The 25,142-nt window shown below is 44.1% G+C and overlaps 1 protein-coding gene across 2 annotated transcripts in view; it reads left to right on the top strand.

Moving 5' to 3' along the window:
• The window catches only part of Adamts17 (ADAM metallopeptidase with thrombospondin type 1 motif 17), a 347,197-nt gene that overhangs the window by 310,628 nt on the left and 11,427 nt on the right, over window positions 1–25,142 (top strand). For both annotated transcript variants that reach the window (XM_076848849.2, XM_076848848.2), the window contains 2 exons: window positions 17,909–18,113; window positions 21,907–22,059. In XM_076848849.2, the coding sequence (XP_076704964.1) occupies window positions 17,909–18,113; window positions 21,907–22,059 (358 nt within the window). The remainder of the gene's footprint in view (window positions 1–17,908; window positions 18,114–21,906; window positions 22,060–25,142) is intronic.

Raw genomic sequence — 25,142 nt, 5'->3', positions numbered from 1 at the left:
AAGTATTGCCCCAGGGAATAGGTTGTTCTCCACAACTCTCCAAATCAAATATTCTTTTGTTTGCCTGACAACTAAGATCGCCAACCTGTGACATTTGGCAGAAGGAAGATATCACAAAACTCAGTGCAAAGAGACTTGAAGTAGGTGTCCCTTCTCTCAGCATCCTGAAGGTGCATTTTAGCAGAAAATCCAAAGTGCATAATTAGGCAGAAACACCTTCACTGATACTTAAGAGACTGCTTTATAAATCAAGGAGAAGAAGCAGTGCTCTAGTGAAAATGTCCTTTGACTAGAAACTTAACGAAGCAAAATCTCCAAAGCATCCTGGGGGATTTAATGCCATAGACTCTTTCGTTCCTGTTTGGAGGACTCATGAACATGGTTTCTGTAGCTCATTAGCTATTAAAATTATTAGCAAATTATTATTCTCAATTGAAAGTGGTTATGGGATTCATTATTTCCTCTCATGCCAAGACCCTGCAGTTTACTCAGAACATGAATTATGCGGAGCAGTCTAAAGTTTCTAAATAGTTTTGGACCAGGTTCACTGCTTTTGGCTCAGCAAGCCACTCGGGGCTGAGTGACTAAAGGTCTCCCTTACATAATTTACTGAGAACTTAATTGAGACTAATTATTGTCTCTCATTCGCCTGCCTGAAGAACATCTGCCCACCAGCTGCTGTGACTGCATTTGGTTGGGATGTTTGAATCTTTCTGTGAAGTGAAATAAAGGGCATGAATATTTTATTGTAGATTTATCCCACTGTAACTTTTTATATGAAACTGCTGGCTGTTTTATTAGCCAGCAGCGTTAATAGGCACTGTCTCTCCAATGTGCGGGAGCTGAGCTTCAGGGTGTGCTCAGAGCAAGCACACTGCCATAGTGAAGTCCACTACTGAAGAGGAAGTGGTAGATGCTGCCAAAACCATATATGTGGGGAGTAGGGGATGCAGATTTTGGGCTGTTCTGTGATGCACCTGCTAAAGGGAGTCACCCAGAGGGGATACTGGATAGCAACAAGGTTCACCATATATGACCCAGTTGTTGGCACATCCATGTCAGAAATGAATGAATATTAGCTGTTCACCCCATTCCCAGAAGGAAAAACTGACCCTGGGGGAAAATTAGGAGCCAAGGTCAAAAGACCTAGCCAGAACACTTGAACTAGAACCGAGCCTCTTGGCTCCTAGGAGTCTATAAGCCATAGGAGGTTTAGGATATTCCTGGGAGGACCAGAAGAGGACCAATAGCATCCCGACCTTAATAGAGAGCTCTCTTAATAGAGAGCTTAGCAGTGCCTGAGCAGAAGAGGCACATCTAAACCCTGTGGAGGAGCAGGTGCTGAGACTGGCCAACTGAGAGAAATGAGGGGGTGTTTCCAGATAGAGGGAACCATGCCAACACCTCCAAACCAAGGAATATCCAACTGTCTAGGGATGTGGCCAACCAGAATGGAGTGGGGGGCGGGGACAAGGCCGTTTCCCATTACCTTCATCGTTCCTAATTCTCATTTTCCTTGGTCTAGAATCTTATTTTTGTTTTCTTGCCTTTATTTCTGAAAATATCTGCAATCTTAATGGAATGATGAAGAGGCATGGGCTGAATGAATGACTACATCATTAGATTAGATCTTAAGTGCCAGGCCCAGGTTATGAAAGATAGAAAGCACTAGGAAGCCATTGAAGGTTTTGGAGTAAGAAAGTAGCATGACCAAAACTGTGGCACAGTGCATTTACTTGGAATGGAAAAGAGATCACATGTAGGGAGGCCGGCTGGAAGATTTCCAGTACCCAGGTAAGGTGGTCATGGACATGGAGAAGGAAAGCCAGATTTGAGATTCCTTATGGGGGTTGACTTACGGGACTTAGCAATAGCTTGGACATGGTACAGAGAACAGACCAAGCTGAACCCCAGATCCTAACTCTGCATGTTTGGTCTTTGAGAAAGGAATGGCCACTGGACTTTGGTGATAGAGAAAAAAGGAAAGGTTCATAATATGTATGCTCACCCAGAACAACAGGCATGTGGTTACCACTTTCTGCTCTTCTTTAGATTGTCAATTATACAGGCCTGGAGCTGCCAGGATAGAGAGTCAGGGTCCCCTGCTTCCCAGTATCTGTGGGAACCATGGAAAAACAAAGTACTGCAAAAGACAGTTTTTTAAATGAGCCATGTGAGCAAAAGAATCAAAGAATGAACCCCAGGGAGAGATGCACTGTGCTTAGATAATGGTGAAGGAGGGAGAAGAGATGGGGAGTAGAAGACAGAGGCAAGTAATCCCAGTGCCCAGGAAGTCAAGGGGGAAACAGACAAAATAAGGAAGTGTGCTTGTCAGTGTCAAGGCAGGCGTCTGTGCCAAGGTTTGTGGTGGCATGTTATGCTCCTCAAGCACCCTTGCTCACTGTAGGTTATACACAGAGGTAGATGCTGCCGAAGGCCAGGCATGGACTGAGAATTTGCATCCCTGGGTGCAAACTATTCACACAGCTCCCACCTGAATGTCTTTCACCCCTGGGAAATCACTTTTCAAGTTCAGCATCAACATGGTTACTATTATTGTTGTTTTGTTATTATTATTATTGGTACTGGGGACTGAACCCAGGGGCACTGAGCAACATCCCCAGTCCTCCAGTCCGTTTTTTGTTTTGTTTTGTTTGAGACAGGTCTTACTAAATGTCAGAGGCTGGCCTCCAACTTGCAATCCTACTGCCTCAGCCTCCTGAACCACTGGGATTATAGGTGTTAAGCCACCATACCTGGCTCTAACCTGGCTTGGCCTTTTTTAACCATGAGGGTCACCACAGCCACCACCCAGGGTCACTGCTTCTAATGCAGCAGCATATTGGGAGGTACCAGGAATTCAAAATAGACCAACAGGGAGTCACCTTGGGCCTTCCAAAACAGAGTATGCAGCTTACAGTCCCAGTTCTTCCAAGTGTGGGCCAGGGCCCCTGCAGGGTAAGCTCAGCACCTGCCCAAGGCAGCCAGCTCCTGGGCTCGTCATGTTTGAGTCCAGCCTTGTTCCCTCCTAACTCAGCAGCCTAGGGCAGCCCTTCCCTGCTGCCCGCCTTCCATAAGACATGGAGCTGACTCACCCAACTCTTGAAAACTCCCCCTAAGAACGTTTCCTAAGAGTCCTATGAAGTTCTGAGCATTCTCAGAGCCAAAGCCGGGCAGCGCCAGGGGTGGAATGCAGAGGAGGTCTGCCTGCTGTTTGCATGCTGAATGATTTTGTGGGGCTGGACAGCTGGGCAGGGGCGCCTGCTGGTATTAATCAGGCCTTGGGGTGTTTTTTGCAGCTTGTTTGGTTCAGGACTTTGGTGTTTGTTTGCCACTCATGGGTGTTCTGGGAAAACCATGCCACGTCATTAATCTGGGGGATTGTTTTTTTCCTAATTTTCTTAGAACAGAATGCTCAGTGCTATCCTGTCAAGCCAACTCCTGTATGTGACATAGAAACATGGCAATCAAAGCCAAAGACAAAATCAAGGTTTTGGGGAAATGACAAATGAATAGTGCCCGGTGCCTTCTTCAGGACATCTAAGGTCAGGGTCAGAATGTGCCACAGACACCTTTTCAGGATATTAAAGTGTAAAGTCCTAGACTGGAAGCCGCAGGGCCAAACTCCACAGCAGACCGTGGTTTGCCCACAAGGGCATCTTAAAGTTTTAGACATCATTTCCAACATTTAAAATCAGAAGGAAGCTGGATTTTCAGCTTTTTTTTTTTTTTCAGTTGCTTTTAAAAATGAAAGATGGTCCACACTTGGCCACAGTGGGGTGGAACCTGGCAGCTGCCTCTCAAATAGGGCATACCATGTTCTCAACCGCCTGCGGTCCCCGCCACTCCCTGCAGTCAAGGTCTGTTAGTTCACACTGGGCTGACCATGGCTTCTGTAAGGATTTTTCTTATAAAAGTTTTCATATATTTAAGAAAGTACTGAGATTAACTAATGAACATTCACGTCCGATCCTCCCAGTTTTAACAGAGCTGCATGACGGCTATAATCACTTTACATCTTATAAGTAATAATATATCACAGACACATGGAAAGTCCTCTTTGACCCCTCCTGAATCCTGTCCTCATTTCCCTGGTTGATGTACATGATTTCCACCCAAATTCTCAATTTCTTATCTCTCTGTCTCTCTCTGTGTTTGTGTGTGTGTGTGTGTGTGTGTGTGTGTGTTGTATTGTATCTACTAACAAAAGAGAATACCGTGGGCGTGTTGTGAAGTGTCCAAGCATGTGTACATCCATCTGCCTCTGGGACCCATAGAGGCAGATGGATGTACACATCTGTTGGAATGTCCGTTTTCTTTACTCTGTGTTATTTCATACACTTTATGTATTCATTTTTTTTTTTGCCATTGAGGAATATTGAGGTGAATTTCCACTTGAGGTTTATACAGTTATTCAGTGAACATCCTTATGTAGTTTCTTTGAGTATATATATACAAGAAATTGTGTCCCTGGACATGAAATTGCTAAATCAATGCCTTTTCCATCTTAACTAAGTATGTATCACACACTGTGGCCACAACTTTTATAGTTTGATATGTTATAAGAAAACTAGCACAAGTATCTATTTTCCTTCTTTGGTTTCACAGATACAAGATTCATTCTTATCATACATCTTAGCAACCTCAGCATGTGACATTTTTTCCTAAGACATGAACTTTCACGTTTTCACTTAAAGGAAGCATGTTATGACCTCTCTTTTACATATCTAGACTGACAGCATCACTAATCTTGTACTTAGGAGCCATCATTAAGGGTTATTTGAACATAAGCACTATAATACCTCAATAGGTGACCTGGTAACCAAGATGGCTGCCAGGTGACTAACAGACATGTAGCATATACTGTGCAGATACATGAACAGAGAATGATCCATATCCTAGGATGGATGAAACAGGATAATGCAAGATTTATTTCATCACACTATTCAGAATGACATACAGTTTAAAACATATTGATTGTTTATTTCTGGAATTTTCTATTTAATGCTTTTGACCATGGTTGACTTTGGAGAGCTGAAATCTCAGAAAACAAAACCTCAGATAACAGGTGGTCTCTTACCTACTGTTCAGCTCACCTTGTAAAAACTTCCACTTCTCCACTCACGGCAAATCTGGTGTAGTCATGCTTTTTAGTGTTGCCAGTCTGGTGTGTGTGAACAGGTGCCTCATTGTTTTTTAAAATTCTGCTCTTTTTTGAGGTTGAGTGTTCTCATGTCTAGGAATATTTGTATTTCTTCTACTGTGATTTATTCTCCTGCTTTTTGCCCATTATCTGATTGGGATATTTGTCATTTTTTTAAATGAAGCATCCTGGCTAGGTGGTGATCACAGGAGCTTTCAGGAAAGCATCATAATCAAATGATCTGAGTTACAAAAGGCTTAAAATGGCTATAGTGATCCAATGAGTTTATTTTGGTGTGGTTGACAAGGAAATATTGCTGTTTCTATAGCATAACCTTTAAATTACTAAAATTACAACTGATAACATTTTGTCATTGTTGTGTAATATCAGACAAAGAAAATCATCTCTAGATTACTTATAAATTCTAACAAAGTAAATGTGTGAATAGTTGTTATACTATATTGTTTAGGAAATAATGACAAGAAAGCAAAATCTGCACATGTTCCTTATAGATGCTTTTTTTTTTCTTTAATAAGTATTTTGGGTCTCTGAAAAACAAAGAAAATCTCCAAGGATTTGTTCTCACTTTGACAAATGGTTTGCTAAACTAATTACATTTGTTTGATATGTTGAGTTGCATAGAAGGTACTGTCGAATGAGAGGAGGAACTTAACCTTTCTTAAGTGTCCTTTGTGTAGGTAAATGATATTAATCTAAGTATTTCAGGAATTATAAGAAATTCTTCAGTGTCTTCGATGTCTTTTTCTTAATTGATTTGTTTAATTAGACTTATAAAGGAAGGAAGTTCTGACACATGCTGTAACACAAAGGAACCTTCTAGACGTTATGCCAAGTGAAATAAGCCAATCACACAGGAAGACATACTGTGTGTTTCCACTTACATGATGTACCTAAGGTAGTTAATTCAGAAAGAAAGAAAATAGACTTGTGATTTCCAGGGGCTGGGGAGGGAACAACATTGAATTTGGTAATGGGTATATAGTTTCAGTTTGAGAAAGTGATAAGTTTGGGAGATTGATGGTGGAGGTGGTTATACAATATTGAGAATGTACTTAATGACATTGAGCTGCACACGTACAAGTAGTAAATTTTGTTATGTCTTTTACCACAATAAAAAAATGTACATAATGATATACCACTGTACATCCACTAAGATTGAAATACTAGTGTATACCCCCTAAGATGACTATAATAAAGAAGATATATCAAATATTTGTAAGAATATAGAAAATTTAGCCAGGTGCAGTGGTGCACACCTGTAATACCAGCAATTTGAGGGGCCAAGACAGGAGAATTGTGAGTTCAAGGCCAGCCTCAGCAACTTGGCAAGCCCCTCGGACACTTAATGAGACTCTGTCTCAAACTAAAAAAAAATTAAAAGGGTGGGGGTGTAGCTCAGTGGTAAATGCCCATGGATTCAATATCCAGTACCGTGTGTGTGTGTGTGTGTGTGTGTGTGTGTCTGTCTGTCTGTCTGTCTCTTTGTCTGTGGGGAGAGAGAGAGAGAGAGAATGAGAGAATTTAAAGCCTCAGACCCTGCTGGTGGAATGTAAAATGGTGTAAGCTTAGAAAATAGTCAGGCATTTCTCAAACTGTTAAATGCAGAATTACATGTGATTCTACTCCTAAGTATATATCCAAGAAAAATGAGAACATATATCCACAAACAAACTTATACACAAATGTTCATGGTAGCATCATTCATAATATCCAAAACGTAGAAACCACCCAAATTTCTACTGAGTGATGAATGAATAGATAAAATGTGGCAAATCCATATAATAGAATATTATTTTGGTCATACAAAGGAATGAAGTAGAGAAATATGCTACAACTTGGATAAGCCTTAAAACCATTATGCTAATTAAAAGGAGCCAGACACAAACTACCATATATTATGTGATTCCAATTATATGAAATGTCCAGATTAGGCAAATCTATAGCATCAGAAAGTAGACTAGCAATCGCCTAGGGACTAGGAGGGATGGATGGGTCTTGAAGGATGACAGTTAAGGAGTATGAGTTTCTTTTGGGGGTTACAAAAATTAATATTAGATTGTGCTAGTGCTTTTGTAACTCTGAATATATTGACTTATACTCTTTAAATGAGTGAATCGTCTGTGTGGTATATCTTAATGAAACTGCTGAAAAGTAGATCCTCTTTTTACTAACGTGTGACCTTGAGCAAGCCTCATAATCTCACTGTGCCTCAGTTTCCTAATCTGTAAATGAGTCTGCTTAGAATCATCGTAAGGATCCAATAAGCTGAATTCTATCAAGGGTTTAGAACATTCCTAGGTACCCAGCAAGCTCTCAAAAACGGTTAGCGGGTAGAATAAATAGAGAAATTGTTTTAGAAACATTTTTCAGCATATTTTAGTAAATTATTGAAATCTGTTTCTCCGTCATCCATCCTCTCCCCTTCCCTCCAGCCTGCCTTCCTCTTTCTTGCCCCTGAATACAGGAAGTAACTGTAATGACCCACGGGCCTTTACAGGAAAACGTGGACCAGACTCTAACCCTGGAAAATCACTCATCTCTGTTTTCAGAGTGTAACGGATACACTCAAGCCTAGAAATCATTTTGTTTTATTTTTATTTTTAATCAGAATTCAAGGCTGAAAGTTGTTTCTTTCAGTAGCCCTCATTGTTAACCATACAAAAGAGAACTTCATGCACCACTGGGCCTCTCTGCAAGCAGAAATACCTGCTCCCAGAAAAACTCATATTCAGACCCGCTTGATGCGCTTCAGATTTTCATTTCCTCTTTTAAAAAACAAATATGTGAATAATATGACTTTTCGGGAAAATGTATATGAGAACTCATAATTCTCAAGTTTTAAGTGGAGAGAGGCAGAGTTAAACCTTCACGTGCGGCCGTAAAGGGGCCCTGGTTCCCCTGGGAGAACATCACAGCCCAGCTCGTTAAGTCGGGGTCCCACCCCCTCACCCCGCTCCTTCTTTGCAGACATCTGTTCAATAAAAGCAGCCATGTATCTTCAGAGACTATAAATGGCACATGTTAAAGTTGTTCTCATCACAGAATTGCTGGCTCCAGTTTGCCAGGAGAGGGAAGAGGGACTCAGTCTTGCACAGATGCAAGAGCCTGATGCTGCCCAGCATTTGCCAGGGTATTGCTTGGGGAGAGCCTGGGAGAATGGGCTCTTGGCAGGTCAGCTTCTGGCACAGCACACACAATAAGCAAAGTTACAGGTGCCCTGGGAAAGGCCTTGTCATCCAAAGTAAAGTAAAATGTTTGCTTTACCTTGGCTGGACAGTCCACAGCCTACTTCATAGCATCCCTGGGCTAGGGAGAAAGGGAAGGAGCTCATGTCCCCAGAAACTTCCCTGTACCCGTCATCTCCTGGATTCTTCACTTGATACCTATTTGTATCCAGACATCACAAATATGCAACTGCTCTAGCTGCTGCTTCAGTGCACAAGGAACTCAAAACTCAAAGAAGGTGAAAAGTCACACCAAGTTAAAGGACTCAGTACTCACACAGAGGCCTCCAGCTCTGGTTCCTGTTCTTCTCATCTGAGCCATGCAAAGGTATTGAGAACTGGGGGAGGAAGGACTTATAATGAATTGCCCATCTCTGTTTGGGTTCAGAATATCCATACAGACTGCCTATTCCATGGTGCTTTGGGGGCTTACAGCTCCACCTCACAGAGCTGATGCTCAGAGGGAGAGTAACAGTTAACCAGTCGGAGCAGTGGGAATTGGTCAGCCTGGTGGTACACTGGGCCTGTGCTGGCTGCTCAGTGGAGGTCATCTCCGTCATTCCACCAACAAGCCTGTGAGGTATGAGCTAGAACTGACATTTTACAGAAGAGAAAACAGGCTCAGGTACTGACACACCCAAGTCACTCACAGGTGGCAAATTGGAAGAGCAAGAACCTGAGTCTGCCAGACCCAGGGACCAACTGAGAATTTGAGAATGTCTGACTTTAATACATAGGCGTCTTTCAAAATCAGGCAGATTTCACATGATAAGCTTGGTCAGGTGTACCCTGGATGGAAGTGTGATTACAGGAATAAAAAAAGAGCCCCGGGATTGGGGTGCAGAAGACCTAGCCACCTAATGACAGACAGACCTTGAGTCAATCTTGCTGTCACTCCAGGTCGGTGCCTCTGACTATGCAGGGAGGCCATCCGGCCTTATGCTGCCAGCGGCCTCTGGAAGTTTCAGTGGCATGAGAACAAGCCAGCAGGTAGGAAAGGTCCTGGGGACCCGTGTGGGAAGAGCGACACCATGTGCCTTGGTGTCCCAGCCTGCCCGCATCTCCCTGAGACAGGAAGGGACAAGATCACTCTTGAGGCCAGACACCTTTCAAGGCGCCATTTCTAACAGGCCCAGGCCTGTCACCAAATCCCATGCGGGGACAGCAGCAGGGTACTCACCAAGGCTGAACCCTCCTCAAGTATCCTCCCTTTTACGTGGTCCCAGGCCTCCCTCCCCTGCTGGCCACCCCATGTCTCAGATATTGACCCTCAGGAGTCACTGTCTCTACTGTGTAGCCCTTGACAGCTTTTCCATATGACACCACCGATAATGAAGGGGTGGCCCTTTTAGATAGATGTCTGCATTGAAAGGAACCTGCCAGCGTGTTCTCTAGGGACTACTTCCCCTTTCCTCTGATCTCCATGCTTGTCCCTCCATCGTGCTTCCCTTCTGCATGCCATAGCCATGACCAGAGGCTCCCAAGCCTCTGAGCCACTGCCTGTGGTTCCACACTGCACCCCCAGGCTCCAGGCTGTACCTGCAGACCCTTCCCAACACCTTCACTCAGCTGCCCAGTGTCGACCTAGCTTGATCCGTCAAAGAAGTTCCCACCCTTACACCCACAGCCAGCTCCTTTCCTGTGTTCTCCCTCTCAGCCAAGGCACACCAATACTCTCATGCCCATCGGAGCCTAAGCTTGACTCATTCCTCATCCTCTTCCCTGGCCCACATCCCCCAAGTCCCATCGCCTCCGTCCCGTGGTAGCCTTCCTTCAGTGCCTGTTTCCCCACTACCTCAGAGAAAGCCACCATCTTGCCTGGAGGCACACAATTAGTGGGTGCACCCAAGAACTCTGTTCTTCCCACCCTACCCATGGGACCCTCAAGGGACCCGACATCCCCCAGCCCAGCGGTTGCCTCCTCACTCTGTCCTGATGTTCTGTGAACAAGCTCCCTCTGAGCACTGAGCACGGCCTCTTTGTTTGGCCAACTTCACTTTGACCTCCAGGACCCAACTCAAGCTCCGTTTCCTCTGCAGCACTCATCAGATGGTAAAGAAATCATCACTTGTGTGTCCCCCTCTTCTAAAGGCAGCACTTAACTGGGGTTTGTGAAGGTGGGGACACTAACTTAGAGGCCCAGTGGTCAGGACTCACTGTGAGGTACACACTATGTGCCAGGGCCCAGTGACTATTCTGTGACTTGCCCTGCAACCTTCTAGGGCTGTTGACTTTATTTTTTTTTTATGCTGTGATATCTCATGTGAGGCCCATTTGATGCTGTGCCTAGAATTTACCAGTCTCTGTAACAGATACCCAGAGAATCACATATAGGCATCTTGCGTCCTTACTTTGATTAATTGAGTGAACATCAGAACATTCCTAGCACAGATATTGGCACCAGTTAGGTGTGAAGCCGGAGCCAGATCCTGCCTTTTCACCCACTTTGGGGATGGGTAAAGTCCACACAGATCCCACAGATAGACCACTTGTGAGCTCAGATTGTGTTGAAGTATAACATCTCACACTCTCTTAAGGTTTAATACTATTAGTTGAAAAAAGATTGTTGAAAATAAGTGACTAACAGTATCCTCTTTTCAGTTGTCTAGACATTTGAGAGTCACTATATTTTCAACATAAAAGAACTATGTCATAAGAATGTGACCCCTGGGCTGGGATTGTGGGTCAGTGGCAGAGTGCTTGCCTCACAAGTTTGAGGCACCGGGTTCAATCCTCAGCACTACATAAAATAAATAAATAAAATAAAGGTGTTTTGTCCATCTACAACTAAAAATATATATATTAAAAAAAAAAAAAGAAGGTGACTCCTGTCAATATTTCTTGGCAACAGCCAAGTCACATCTCAGGAGACCTCCCAAGGCCTTTATGTAGTTTAAATCACAGCCAAATCAAGAAGTGAATAAAAAGTAAATTTTGAATAGAAGCTGCAATTTCTCATTACCCTGGTTGTGATGGGTCTGTGGTAGTAGCCTAATGGTCCCAAAGATGTCCATATCCTAATCCCTAGGACATGTGAAAATGTTAGGTTATATGGCAAAGGGGAATTATGTTTGAAGATGGGATTAATGTTGAATTGTAACTTCCAAAAGAGAGATGTTAAAGTCTAGCCCCCAGGATCTCATATTGTCATCTTATTTGAAAATAAGGTCATTACAGATGGAATTCATAAAGAAGAGCTCATGCTAAATAGAGTCGGGCCCTTAATCCAATATGATTGGTGTCCTTGTAAGAAGATGGCCATGAAGGACACAGACACCCAGGAGTAACACATGTGAACATGAAGACAGACACCCATGTTTCTGCAAACCAAGAAATGCTAAGGATCGTGGGCCCTTAACAAGACCCAAGGCAATAGATACAGAATAGATTCTCCATCAGAAAGATCCGATCCTGATGACAGATAGATTTGGACTTCTGGCCTCTAGAACTATGAAGAATATATTTTTCTTGGTTTAAGCCACCTAGTTTGTGACACTTTTTCTGGTAGCCTTAGCAAATGAATACAGGTGGCCAATCAACTGGCCTCCAAGGAGATTATTCTGGATTACCTAAGTGGATTCAGTATAATCACAGGGGTCCTTGAAAGCAGAAAATGAAGGTAGAAGAGAAGGTTGGAGTTATGAAGAAAGACTCAACCTGTCACTGTTGAAACTGAAGTTGGAAGAAGGAGACCCAAGCCAAGAAATGAAGGCCAAGTATAAAAGTTAGAAAAGGCAGGAGGAAAGAGGTTCCTCCCTGGGGTCTCTAGAAGGAGCTAGCATTTGCCCCAACATCTTGATTTTATTTTATTTTTTTAATTTTTTATTTGTTCTTTTTAGATACACATGACAGTACAGAGTATTTTGATATATTATCCATACATGGAGTATAGCTTATTCTAACTAGGATCCCATTCTTGTAGTTGTACATGATGTAGAGTTTCAGTGGTTGTGTATGCATGTATGAACATAGAAAAGTTATGTCCAATTCATTCTGCCACCTTTCCTATTCACATCCCTCCTCCCTTCCCACCATTTCCCTTTATCTAATCCAATGAACTTCTGTTCTTCCCTCCACCCCCTTATTGTGTGTTAGCATCTTCATATCAGAGAGAACATTTGCCTTTGTTTTTTTTTTTGGGGGGGGGATTGCTTATTTCACTTAGCATGATGGTCTCCAGTTCCATCCATTTACCAGAAAATGTCTTAATTTCATTCTTCTTTATGGTTGAGTAATATTTCATTGTGAATATATATATATATAACATTTTCGTTATCCCTTGTTGAAGGGCACCTGTGTTTGTTACATAGCTTTGCTATTATGAATTGAGCTGCTATAAACATTAATGTGGCTGCATCACCATGGTATGCTGATTTTAAGTCCTTTAGGTATATGCTGAGGAATGAGATACCTGGGTCAAATGGTGGTTCCATTTCAAGTTTTCTGAGGAATCTCCCTACTGCTTTCCAACTGCATCAATATGCTGTCCCACCAGCAATGTATAAGTATATCTTTTTCCCCACATCTTCACCAACATTTATTGTTACTTGTAATCTTGATAATTACCATTCTGACTAGAGTGAGATAAATCTCAGTGTAGTTTTAATTTGCATTTCTTTAACTGCTAGAGATGTTGAACATTTTTTTTATATATTTGTTGGTCATTTGTATTTTTTCTTCTGTGAAATACCTATTTAGTTCCTTTGCCCATTTATTGTTTGGGTTTTTTTGGTTTTGGTTTTAGTTTTTTTTTTTTTTGGTGTTAAGTTATTTTAGTTCTTTGTATATCCTGGAGATTAATTCCCTGAGGTGCAGATGGCAAAGATCTTCTCCCATTCTGTAGGCTCTCTGTTTATGTTCTTGATCATTTCCTTTGTTGTGAAGAAGCTTTTTGGTTTGATACCATCCCATTTATTGATTCTTGATTTTACAAGTCTTGCTGAGGGAATCAATTACTAAGTCAACACGATGGATAGTTGCTCCTACATTTTCTTCCAGTAAGTTCAAGATCTCTAGTCTAATGCCTATGTCCTTGATCCACTTGGAGTTTAATTTTGTGCAGGGTGGAGAGATATGGGTTCAATTTCATTCTAATACATATGGATTTCTGGTTTTCCCAGCACCATTTGTTGAAGAGGCTATCTTTTCTCCAATATATGCTTATGGCACCTTTGTCTAACAAGAGATAACTGTGTGTGTATTGGTTTGCCTCTGTGTCTTCTGTTCTCTTCCAGTGGTCTTCATGTCTGTTTTGGTGCCAATACCATGCTGGCTATATTACTATAGCTCTGTAGTATCATTTGAGGTCTAGTGTTGTGATGCCTCCTACTTCACTTTTCTCACTAAGAATTGCTTTGGCTATTCTGGATCTCTTATTTGTCCAGGTGAATTTCATGACTGCTTTTTCTATTTCTATGAAGAATATTATTGGAATTTTAATAGAAAAATTGCATTAAATCTATTTAGCTGTTTTGATAATATGGCCATTTTGACAATATTAATTCTGCCTATCCAAGAACATGGGAGATCTTTCCATCTTCTAAGATCTTCTTTAATTTCTTTCTTTAGTGTTCTATAGTTTTCATTGTAGAGGTCTTTCATCTCTTTTGTTAGATTTATTCCCCCTTTTTTTTTTGAGGCTATTGTGAATGGGATAATTTCCTAATTTCTCTTTCAAGTGATTCATCATTGGTATATAGGAACACAATTGATTTGTGGATATTAATTTTATATCCTGCTTCTTTGCTGAATTCATTTTTGAGCTCCAGAATCTTTCTGAATACCTTGATTTTAAACCAGCAAGATCTGAGTCAGACTTCTGATCTCTAGAATTGTAAGATAATAAATCAATTTTGTTTTGAGCCATTAAGTTTGTGGCAATTTTTTAAGCAGGGAAAAAATAGAGAAGATAGTGTCTCAAAGGTCACTGAACTATCCAATATATCTCATTAGCATTTTATAACTCAAAATACAAGCTCAGAATCCCTGCTCCATAAATCTGAAATCCAAAATGCTGTGCAGAATCCAAAACTTTTTGCGAATCAACATGATGCCACAGTGGAAACTTTTATACCTGATCTCATGTGATGGGTATAAGTCAAAACCAGCTACACTCGAAATATTGTATAAAATTACCTTCAGGCTGTGTGAATGAGGTGTATGGGAAACAACTGAATTTTATGTTTGGACCTGGATCCAATATCTAAGACATCTCGTGATTTATATGCAAATATTCCAAAATCCCAAACAATCAGGAATCTGAACTACTTCTGGTTCCAGCAGTTTGGATAGGGACACTCACCCTGTTAGGCACAGGAACCGAGTCACTTGGACAGAAAGGGGGGAGATTCCATTCTAATTTTAGAGTGATATGGAAAGAGAGCCCAAATTAGAGAAGTGTTAACCATGCCTTCCTAAAGAATTACAGTTTCAAACTTGCTAATTCAAACTTGTCTAGTAAATGATGCCATTAAAGGTTTTAGGAGACACAGGTGAAAACAATGAGATTTAAGTTGTAATTATAATATAATTGCTTTATGAAACTCCGATCCCTTTCTTTAATTGCAGGATTTGGAATGAGTGAAATTTTGTTCAGTTGAGTGATGTTGTGCAAGAGTTGTAAACGGGGCTCCCACAACCATTCAGGTGAAATGGTTTCTTTCAGCCACCAAAAAAGAAAAAAATAAAATATAAAAGATAAGGGTGGGGCAGTTTACAGAGCCATTTTCTTCCCAAGCCTCTATGGGGTATTTGTCGAGAACAGGAGCCAAAAAAGTCTAGCTGAAAAACAGCTAAGTAAACTGCAGAATGTCTGTGCAAGCACCAGTGTGACCCTCCTGTATCTCAGGTGCGAAGGGCACCATCAGCAGAAGCACTGTGGGTACCAGTTGCTGCACGCAGCTAGAAACTGGTCTCCTCTTGCTTTTTGTCTTTGGCTGCCTGGGACATGGGAAACACTTCCCTTGTTTGCTTTTCCCCCACTTACAACCCACTTCTAGCCGCTCGTTGCAGTTACCTGTTTCTTTTTAATTGTGATAAAATGCAGATAACTAAAGTTAATACCTTAACCATTTTTAAGTCTACGGCACTGAGGTGTAGACTGTAGGCATATACTATGCAGCCATCACCACTGTCCACCTCCAGAATTTCTTTTATCTCTCTAAACTAAAATGCTGCACCCATTAAACAGAAAACCCTCCTCACCCCACCCAGCCCCTGGCACCCACCATTTTTTCCACTTTTTCTCTCTCCAGGCTCCTTGAATGGGTGGAATCATGTGGCATTTGTTCTTTGGTCACATCGAATTTGTGTGGGTGGAATCGTGTCACTTGGCTTATTTCCCTTAGCATACCATCTTCAAAGTCTGCCCGTGCCGTAACCAGCATCAACATTCCCTTCCTTCCTTCCGCTTTCCTCTTGGACTCTCTTTCCCCTCAGACGTGATTATCCGAGTCACTGATGGGGCAGAAGGTATAGGAGGTATCCAAGGGAGGGCTGCTAAGCCTCACCCAGCAATTCCTCCATCACCCTGTGTGTCCCAGATGTGACCTGCTTGTGACGGGGAGTCACTGCCCACATTCACTACAGCACAGGCCCTGGCCATGTGCCCAGCCATGGAAGTGCATCCTGTGGCCAGCGGTTTGCACTCCCAGGGCAGGTGACATTCCCATGGGTAGGACATAAAGATCCTACTTCTAAGGCTTATCCTAGGAAGCCCAGGACATGCAGATGACAGGAGCAAATTCAAAGCTTCTTTTACACTTAGAGTCAACACAATAGCACCCAAGTCTCACTTTGAAGCCTGACGTTTATATTCTCAAAATTCAACTACAAACGTGTAAGACAAAAGTGATCTGACTGGGGAGGTGCGAGGGTGGTTATGAGATGCAAAAGTAAGTAGGCAGGTGGGATAGAGGTAACAGGGGTAACCTGGCTGCTTAGAAACAGAAATAGGGCAAAGGTGGGTGGCATTGATAAAGACAGCATCTCCATGTAAAGAGGTCATCTCCTCTCCTGGTGCTGTCAGACCAAACCTGGGCCATTCTGTTCATTTTAAAACAGCAGCGACTGATTAGAAAATTACAATTAGGATGGAGAGATTGAGAATGCATCTTAATCTGAAGACCAGAACAAGGAGAAAGGTGTAGGAGTCGCTTCAATTCTTTTTGTGTTGAGATAGCAGACTCGTGTGCTGCCCTGGGAGTTCACCATCGCCTACCCGGGAGACAGTGGCAGCAATCCTCACTAACGGTCTGGGGCTGATGTGTGCCACGTGCAGTTTATGGCAGTATGTCACTTTTACTCACCACCACACCCCACAGTAGGCACTGTTGTCGCTGTCCCTCCCACTTACTGGTGGGTCCGAGGAACTTCAAGAGCTGGAACTGGAGAGGAAGGGCCAGTTGGCACCACCCAGTGCCCATCCAAAGGCCCCAGAAGATGCTCAGCTCTTTCTAAAGGGTACAGTGGCACAGTGTGATGGCATGGCATGATCAGGTTTTGTTTCTGGTGGAACCAGACTATTTTTTCTGATGAACAGGAATGGAATGAATACCTGTCCATACTCGCCATCTGTGGTTCCAGGCACTCTTGTCAAGTGCTGAGCTCCCAGGAGCTAGAAGTATTTGAGGAAGGACTAGAGAGTGGGCAAAGCTTAACAGCTCATCAGAGGACCAAGAAGGAGAGAGTCCTTTAATGTCCCCCAAAGAAATGCCCAAACTGGTCAGTTTTTCAACACCCTGAAGCTGACAGAGGTATAGACCCCAGATCATTGAAGCATTGGGCAGATGGATGAAGTTTTAGAAGAATGCTTTAAAGTTCTGACTCAGTAGTCACCTTCCCTATGGCCTACCAGCTGCCATCCTCAAGATGGCATCCTCAAAGACCCACTTTGGAGGTTCCACAGTCCCTAAGGCAGTGAGAACCTTGTTCTGGTGGATTCATGCAGAGAGACTGAAAAGTCCTTTGTCAAAGATTGTATCAGTTAACAAGTACTGCAGTGACAAACATTCCCAACATCACAGTGTCTTAGAATAGTGTCATGTTGTCATGGCAGAGGGCAAGAAAAAGAATCAGAGCCAAACTTAATGACTACATTCAAAGCAGGAGCTTTGTGGCCAGTGCTTGCCCACTTACACCCCATTGAATAAAACATGTTCCATGATCCTTCTGAAAGGCTCTCCATGGTGTGGGGGGAGATAGCCTCTCTCTCCTACTCATTCCCTGTTTTGTCAGCTTTCTCACTGCTATGATTGAAGGACCTGACTGAACAACTGAGAAGCAGGAAAGGTTTATTCAGGGGCTCACAGTTTCAGAAGTCGTAGTCCAGAGAAGGCCAGCTCCATTCCTGGGGCTCAAGATGAGGCAGAACATCTATCAGGGTATTAATTCACTGATTGGGTTAAGACTCTCACAACCCCAGCATTTCTCCTCTGAACCTTCTTGCACTGTCTCTCATGAGCTTTCAGGGGACACCTCACATCCAAACCATAACACTCCCTGTCTTTTTTCCCCTGCTCAGGTGGGTGGCAGGCCCATGGAGCCCCTGCTCAGCCACCTGTGAGAAGGGCATCCAGCATCGGGAGGTGACCTGTGTATTCCAGCTACAGAATGGCACACATGTCACCACACGGCCCCTCTACTGCCCAAGCCCCCGACCAACACCAGTGCAGAGCTGCGAAGGCCAGGACTGCCTGTCCATCTGGGAGGCATCGGAGTGGTCACAGGTGAGTGACTGCACTTGTGGCTGGGACTGAAACCACCACAAGAGCCTCTAGGCCTCGTCCACAGGATGTAGTATGGTACTTTTCTCTTCATGGTGTTTGTGATACATCTCCATGTGTCATGGTCTTTGTCTGCTCCGGAGGAGCTCAAAGCTGTGTTCTGGCCCATATATTCTTAAATTCCATTTGAGATAACAACATGGCTTCAAGGAAACATGGATAACATGTTTGTGATGATGCACATGGCGTCACAGTGAAAGTACTATTTGTTTCATTTCTTATGACAATTCCCACCTAAAGATAAATAAATAGACACACACACACACACACACACACACACACACACACACACCCCAATTGACCTTTTAATTCTCCTTTGGGCGTGTTTGAGCTCCAGTGTGGTCAAGTTGGGAAGCTGGTTTCAAAGACTTTCCTTTCATGCCACAGCAGTTTTGTAGATTGTGAGAGTTAGATGCTGGGAGGGACAGCTTTTGGTATGCAAGTTGGAGTTACAAATCTCACGCCATAAAACATTTTGGAAAGAGGTCAATTAAGTCTTAAGTTTTCACTTTGAAAGTTGGTCCTGGAAATTCCATTTTATCTTTAAGGATGTCATCTTCCAAAGCTTTGCATTGACTTTGCCTTAATGCTTTTGATTGTTTGGCTGTAAAACAAACAAAAAATAGCTAAATAAAGGGCAACCTTCCCTCAGGTCTTCCACTAAAAGTGGTCTATGAAATTCAAAGAGGCTAGATCCAAGACAGTCTTCAGTGTGGAAAATATTTTTAAAGTTCCTTTGATTGCCAAACAGTCGGAATTTATTTTGAATAAAAAAGTATTCAGCCCATTTTTAATGAAGGAGAAGTCTACCATTGGCTGCTCTAAAACTGAGTTAAATCTTCAGGCCAATCTTGAAATATACTCATTTAAAGACCTTTGCCCTTAACCCCTACTTTATAATATTTTAGGAAAAAGAGCTTAATTTTTTTTCTTTATATATACTTAGGTTTGTAAAGTTAACATCAAGAAAAATTTCCTTTGTTGGCCCTATTGGGGATTATATTCTACCACTGACCTACATTCCCAACCCTTTTCAGAATTCTGAGATAGGATCTTGCTAAGTCGCCCAGGTTGGCCTCAAACTTGCAATCCTCCTGCCTCAGCCTCTCAAGCAACTAGGATTATAGGTGTGAGCCACCATGCCTGACTGGAAATTTTTTTTTTCATATTTGCTGCCAGGATGGAGACAAGCACACAGCCACAGTTCCTTTCCCCAACCCCAGATGAGCCTTAGGGCTTTGACCACCCAGCTCCTAATTCAAGCAAGATTTATGCTTTAATCTGATTGATAAGATTAAAATAAATCTTCCACTCAGACTCTTATGTGGGGAAAAAGGCCTCTTTACCAAAAGAACCAAGCCTGGAGTTATCAGTTATTAAAGCATTGAAGACCACCATATCTGGGAAAGGTGAGACAACTAGAGCAAGGCTTAAAGGAATTTCTTTATGATCATCTCTACATTAATGCCCCATCCTAATCCTGCACTAGTATCTGTACCAATCCATCTCATTCTGGCCCAGCCCCATGCAAGCAAAATGCTGCTTTCTTAACATGTGACATGAAACCACATCCTTCCTCCACAAGTTCCTTATGATGCTTGTATTTCTGCCCCTTCACTGTGGGGTGAAGCCCCTCCAGCCCTGGCCAGAAGCTGGCTTTCATTTCTTGTGGGAGAGTTTTTATTGACATGATGGCTCTTATTCAACCAGCTTCATTGATCACCCTTACTAAATACTCCCTCCCCCAGCTCCTTCCCATCTTCATTTGGAGAATCAGATTTGCAGAAGGATGCCAGAGGTAATAAATGGATTCCTCCTATCTTCAGTTTCTAGGCTCCATCCTCAATGGGAAGCAGAAAGAGAGGCTGAGCTTCACCCCCCTAGGTCCCTTTAGAGGTGGCATCAACCCACGGCACTGTCCTTCCACCAGGCCAGAGGCCCCCAGGGAGTGGGATATTAGTCAGACTAAGGGGCCAAAGCCAGGTTTGCTAGAGAAATTGTTTGGACACTCAGTGCTTGAAATTCAAGGTAAAGGGGCAAGAAACAGAGTAAGAAGCTGCAGGACTGAAGGGGCAGGAATGGTGAGTGGCCTATTAGTTGCCAAGAAGCAAGTCATGTGGACACTGGGGCCAGGGGAGCCCATGTGTCAAATGGTGAGGACAGAGTTGCTGAAATAGTCAGAAAACATTGTCACACAGAGAAACAGGGGCTAGTCCTTCACTGCAGTGGCCCAGGGCTCCCTGAGGCAGCCCTCCTGGCCCAAGAGGTCATGTGTGCAAAACCAGCCTGGCTCCTTACACCAGAGGTCCCTTTAAACCAGTGCTTCTCCCCAACACCGATCCAAGTGTGTGTGTTCTGCCAGCTCCCCCAGGTGACAGCCCAGCCAGTTCTGAAGCTTGTATATCGTTCTAAAACAAGCCAGTCTAAATTACTTTCAAAACCCCATGGTAGCTTCAGAGAGAGAGAGAGAGAGAGAGAGCGAGCGAGCGCGTGCATGCGAGAGCAAGCAAGCGCTATATTAAATTCTTAACAAAAAGGTAGGTAATATTGTAGAATAAATACTAATAACAGAAATATCAAGAATAATGTCTGCTCTTCACGTACTTATATGTTAGCAGACGCAGTGGAACTTTTTAAAAGTTGTCGCTTAAGAAAGTTGCTGTGGTAGCCTTGGCAAACTGAACAAGTATGAAGTTTCTTTAGCAGAATCCAGCCTGAAGCCCACCATCTCCCTGAGTTGGGTGTCTGCATTCATAGTGGGGACAGGGCTTTTCAGGGAGACTACCTCTGGTCCACACACAGAAAATCGGAGGGATAGCTCCCTGGTCTGCAGACTACGTCCCCTCTGCTTGCCGACCACCTCATCATACTTGGCAGTTATGTCTCCCCAAGGTGACAGGTCAACTCTGCTGGGACTTCCTTCCACTTTATTTGTGGAGAGCCATAAGTGCTATTGCCAGCCAGTGCACCACCCGCCCCATAGTGGAGCATGCCAGGAGCAGGCTGCAGGCTCATCCCAGAGCTGCTCCCCCCTCCACACCCTGACATCTTGTCCTCACTCCTTTCTGCTGGAGGAAATGGGGGCAGTCTTGAGCTGAAGGCTTGCATATCACCCATCACCCTCAGGCCCTCCCCACACTGTCTCCCAGGAAATAAGCAAGCTACCGCCAGGAACACTCTTGTGTTACCACGTTTGGTGTCCACACTTAAATATCCATTAGAACTGTCAGCAAGGGACACCTGCTTTACAAAAGAGTCACCTGTGGCTTTTCTTGTCTGTCTCCTACTTCTCTTTCCTGCATCAGGGTCTTTGCCATGTGTAGAAGGAGCCAGTGGCCTTAGATCTCATGCTGCCAGGGCCTCGCCTTACAGCATGGCTTATCTCCTGCTCGGCCTCTGAGCCTGCACACATGTGCCCTTTGAACTCGCACAATGCCTTGGTCTTTTGGAGCTGATGCTGGCCACTAAATTCCATTCCCCTCATTTGACCTTCTGGGAACCCCAAGTTCTTGCAATTTCTGACTCCTGTGCCTCTCCCTCATCACCAGCCACCCAGCAGGGGGTCCCAGCCGGGACTAGGTGCCTAAGACTGAAGACCCTGTACTTTTTGAAGATAGAAACAGCATCTTCATCTTCCTGTCCCCACTCCAGGTCTGGCACAGAGTAGGGACTTCTTAGATGTTGATGGACTTAAACTGAATTGGTCTGGATTAAATATTCGCATGGTATCTTGCAGTGCTCTGCCAACTGTGGTAAAGGGACGCGGAAGCGAACTGTGACGTGCACCAACTCACAAGGGAAATGCGATGCATCCACAAGGCCGAAAGCCGAGGAGGCATGTGAGGACTACTCAGGCTGCTATGAGTGGAAGACGGGGGACTGGTCTAAGGTGAGGACGGTGCTCTGACATTCCCCTCCTGCTGCAACAGTACAGGGGGCTCCAGTCAGAAGCTCAGTGTCCCATTGGGCCCTGTTCTACAGGGGTTCCAATCTAACCATGCAGATTCCCAACTCGGCACCTGCCAGTGGCCTTGTGTGCATCCTGCCTGCTGCTTCTGCAGGTGGATCAGCTCTCTGGGCTGGCTGGGAGCACCCACTGCTTTGTGAGCCTTTGGAAGGAAAATGAATACAGCAAAATGTGGGTGCTCTGTCACCAGCCTGGCCGCCCTTTTCAGCATTCTGGCTGTGCCCCAGCATCCTGCTATGGGCCTGGCCTCACAGTCTTCTGTCACAAGAGCCTTACAAATGTGTGGGAGGCTGGGTCGAAGCAGACACATAGGGGATACTTGGACAAATGTCACTTCCATTCATTTCCAGGACCTTTAGGCAACAGCCTACAGGACACCAGGGCAGATAGGACAGGGGACAAGGAAGTTCAACAGCGATTGAATGTTTTTCTGAGTGAAGAAAGTCTTTGGTGTTTAACCCTTCATTTATTCATTCCCCTGGTATCTTTGAATGACTCCCATTTACTGGAGACTGATGTCAGCATAAAAACCTTCCAGTAGGTTTTCTTTTCACAGCAGCCATACGATGTCTAAGGCGAGCTCAGAATATATTTATGTTTCTTTGTGGTCTTAGCAACTGAAAAATATCTACTTGCTTCCCTGGGTCCCTCTTCATTCAAAGGTTGCTGACTGGTGACTGAAGAAGCTGTTGGTGTTTGTTTGGCATGTGTAATATTGTAATCATTTTGGAATTAGATGCTAACATTTAAAAATGGAGAAATTTCACCTCTAAAATTTCAGTGTGAAAATCTGGCAACAGGGCCCCTGGTCAGTTCTGCTTTGTGGAAAGGAGAATGGTTTGTTAATTGTGAAGCAAAACTTGTCAGAATCCAATCCCTTGTAGAAATGCCACCACCTCCCTGCCCAACGCAAGTCAGAAACCAAATCCCTCCAAACACTTCAAGTGCGAACAAATAAAGTCAAATATCTTAGGTCTCAGTTTACCTGCTGTGCTAAAATGTCACCTCTAGATACTGAATTTGGAGACCCAAAACACCTGCTTCCTATTTATTCCCTGTTCAAAAGACCTGACCAAAGCAATAGAATCAAGGCCAACAGTCTAGCTTCCCCAAAACAAACACAGATGTCACACACCGACATGGATGTAGATAGTGCTCATTAGGAAGCTTCCAGAACGAATCTTATGCTGGAGGAAAAACTTGACTCCAAGACTTTCACAAAAGATACATGTGCTCTGGACTATGAGAACCAGAATCATAGGATAGAGACATTGAGGTCTGGCATGTAACTCTGTTCCACTTGAACTTCATAACCTCTCTGGCCCTCAGTATCTTTATCTCCAAGATGGAATTCATGAAGTCTGGCTCTGCCTGTTTCTCAGAGTTATTCAGAAGTTCCAGGGTGCTGGGATAAGTGACTAAGCCCTTTCATAACTAAGCTCATTTCCCTACCTCGAATCTCACCCAGTGTTCACACTGCTGTGGGCACAGTTCCCAGAACTAACCTGTTTTGATCTGACTCCAGTTTGTCTTGATTCCTTTTATAGAATGATCCTGAGAAATGTTCTCTATCCAAGCACATCTGGACCCAGCTTGAATCAAATGGGCAAATGAGAAGTGGTCAATTCCTAGCCTGGGCCACAAATGGCCATCCTGGGTTGGGATATTTGGCATTTGTTTCCTCTGTGCCTCATGCTACCATTCCTTTCCAGCCAGGGTTGTCACTCCTGTTGTACAGAAGAGGAAACAGAGACTCAGAGAGGTTAAACCACTTGCCCACACTCCTCTGGCAAAGCCCCTATTCCTGGATCCCTACTCAGTGCTCAAAACACATGTTAGAAACAAAACAAGAAAGGCTCTGGGAGTCCCAGGGTTGGTGCCTCTGAGCCTCGGGGAGCCCTGCAGATGGTTGTCGACCAGCCAATGCCTGAGCTTCTCCAGCTGAACCCCTCTGGTTTTGAGGACTAGGGAGACACTTGTTTTCTTAAGTACTTTGAACATCCTGGTGTAAGCAGCAGCCAGACATCAGAGGGTGAATGGAAATAGTACATGCAAAGCGCAGCTCAGTCTGTTGGGAGCTCATGCACTGCAGGGCTCCCTCCACAGTTGTGCTCTGGCGTTAAGAACAAGGAGGAGCCATGGAATGTCAAGACCTCCCCCACATCTTGGCCACTTAGATGGGGCTGTCATCCGATGGGCTGGGCGTATGCTGAGCACGGTGTATGCGTGGAAGCCAGCTGTTCCATCCCAGCCAGCAGCAGGTCTGGCCAGAACAGCGGCTCAGCTTAGAGTGGTGCTGTTGAGCAGCCACCCAGAGCCAGCACTCAGGGAGGGAAACTTGGTTCTGCTGTGCAGAAGAGAACTGCAAGGGATGCGCGGCTAGAAGTCTGTGTGTGTGGTATGCAGGGAGCGAGCTGGCAGGGGTGGGGGCATAGAAGCCCACCAAGAGACCCCCACCCCAACTGTCCACCTGCCCCCCTTCTGCTGCCATCACTGGGATGGGGTGGGGAGTTTGCCCTCGGTCTTTCTCTCCGTGTCTTCTCTGGAGAAAAGACTTTAGCTCCCTGAGAGGCCCCGGATCCTCACTCCCCTTGGCTATGGAGGCCAGTAGGAGCAGATTTCATGGGATGCATCTTGCCCTGGCGCTTTTGCTCATTCGGACTATTTGGATCTGCTCTCAAGTTTCCGATCTTCTCTGCTGTCCAGTTTTGCAGATGGTGTCACTGTTGTGCTCATGGGGTCCTCTGTGTTTGTAAACAATTGCCACAGACCAACATCCAAACCTCCCTTCATACTAGACTCTGAAGACAGCTAACATGCTCCCTAAAAGGAAAGTAGATAGAAGGCTGGTGCTCGGAGCCATCACAGTGTCCTTGTATCTGGGAATGTTTATCCCATCCTCATGGCCAGGAGGAAACCAGGTCAAGCAGCCAGTGCAGAAAGTGTTGGGCCAGACAGGTACCCAGCAGACTGTGCCGTGATGGAGGGAGCTTAGAAGGTCTGCT

This window comes from Callospermophilus lateralis, chromosome 3, assembly GCF_048772815.1.
Source record: "Callospermophilus lateralis isolate mCalLat2 chromosome 3, mCalLat2.hap1, whole genome shotgun sequence".
NCBI lineage: Eukaryota > Metazoa > Chordata > Mammalia > Rodentia > Sciuridae > Callospermophilus > Callospermophilus lateralis.
The sequence above is the reverse complement of the archived record's forward strand: the minus strand, read 5'-3'. Positions and strand labels throughout refer to the sequence as shown.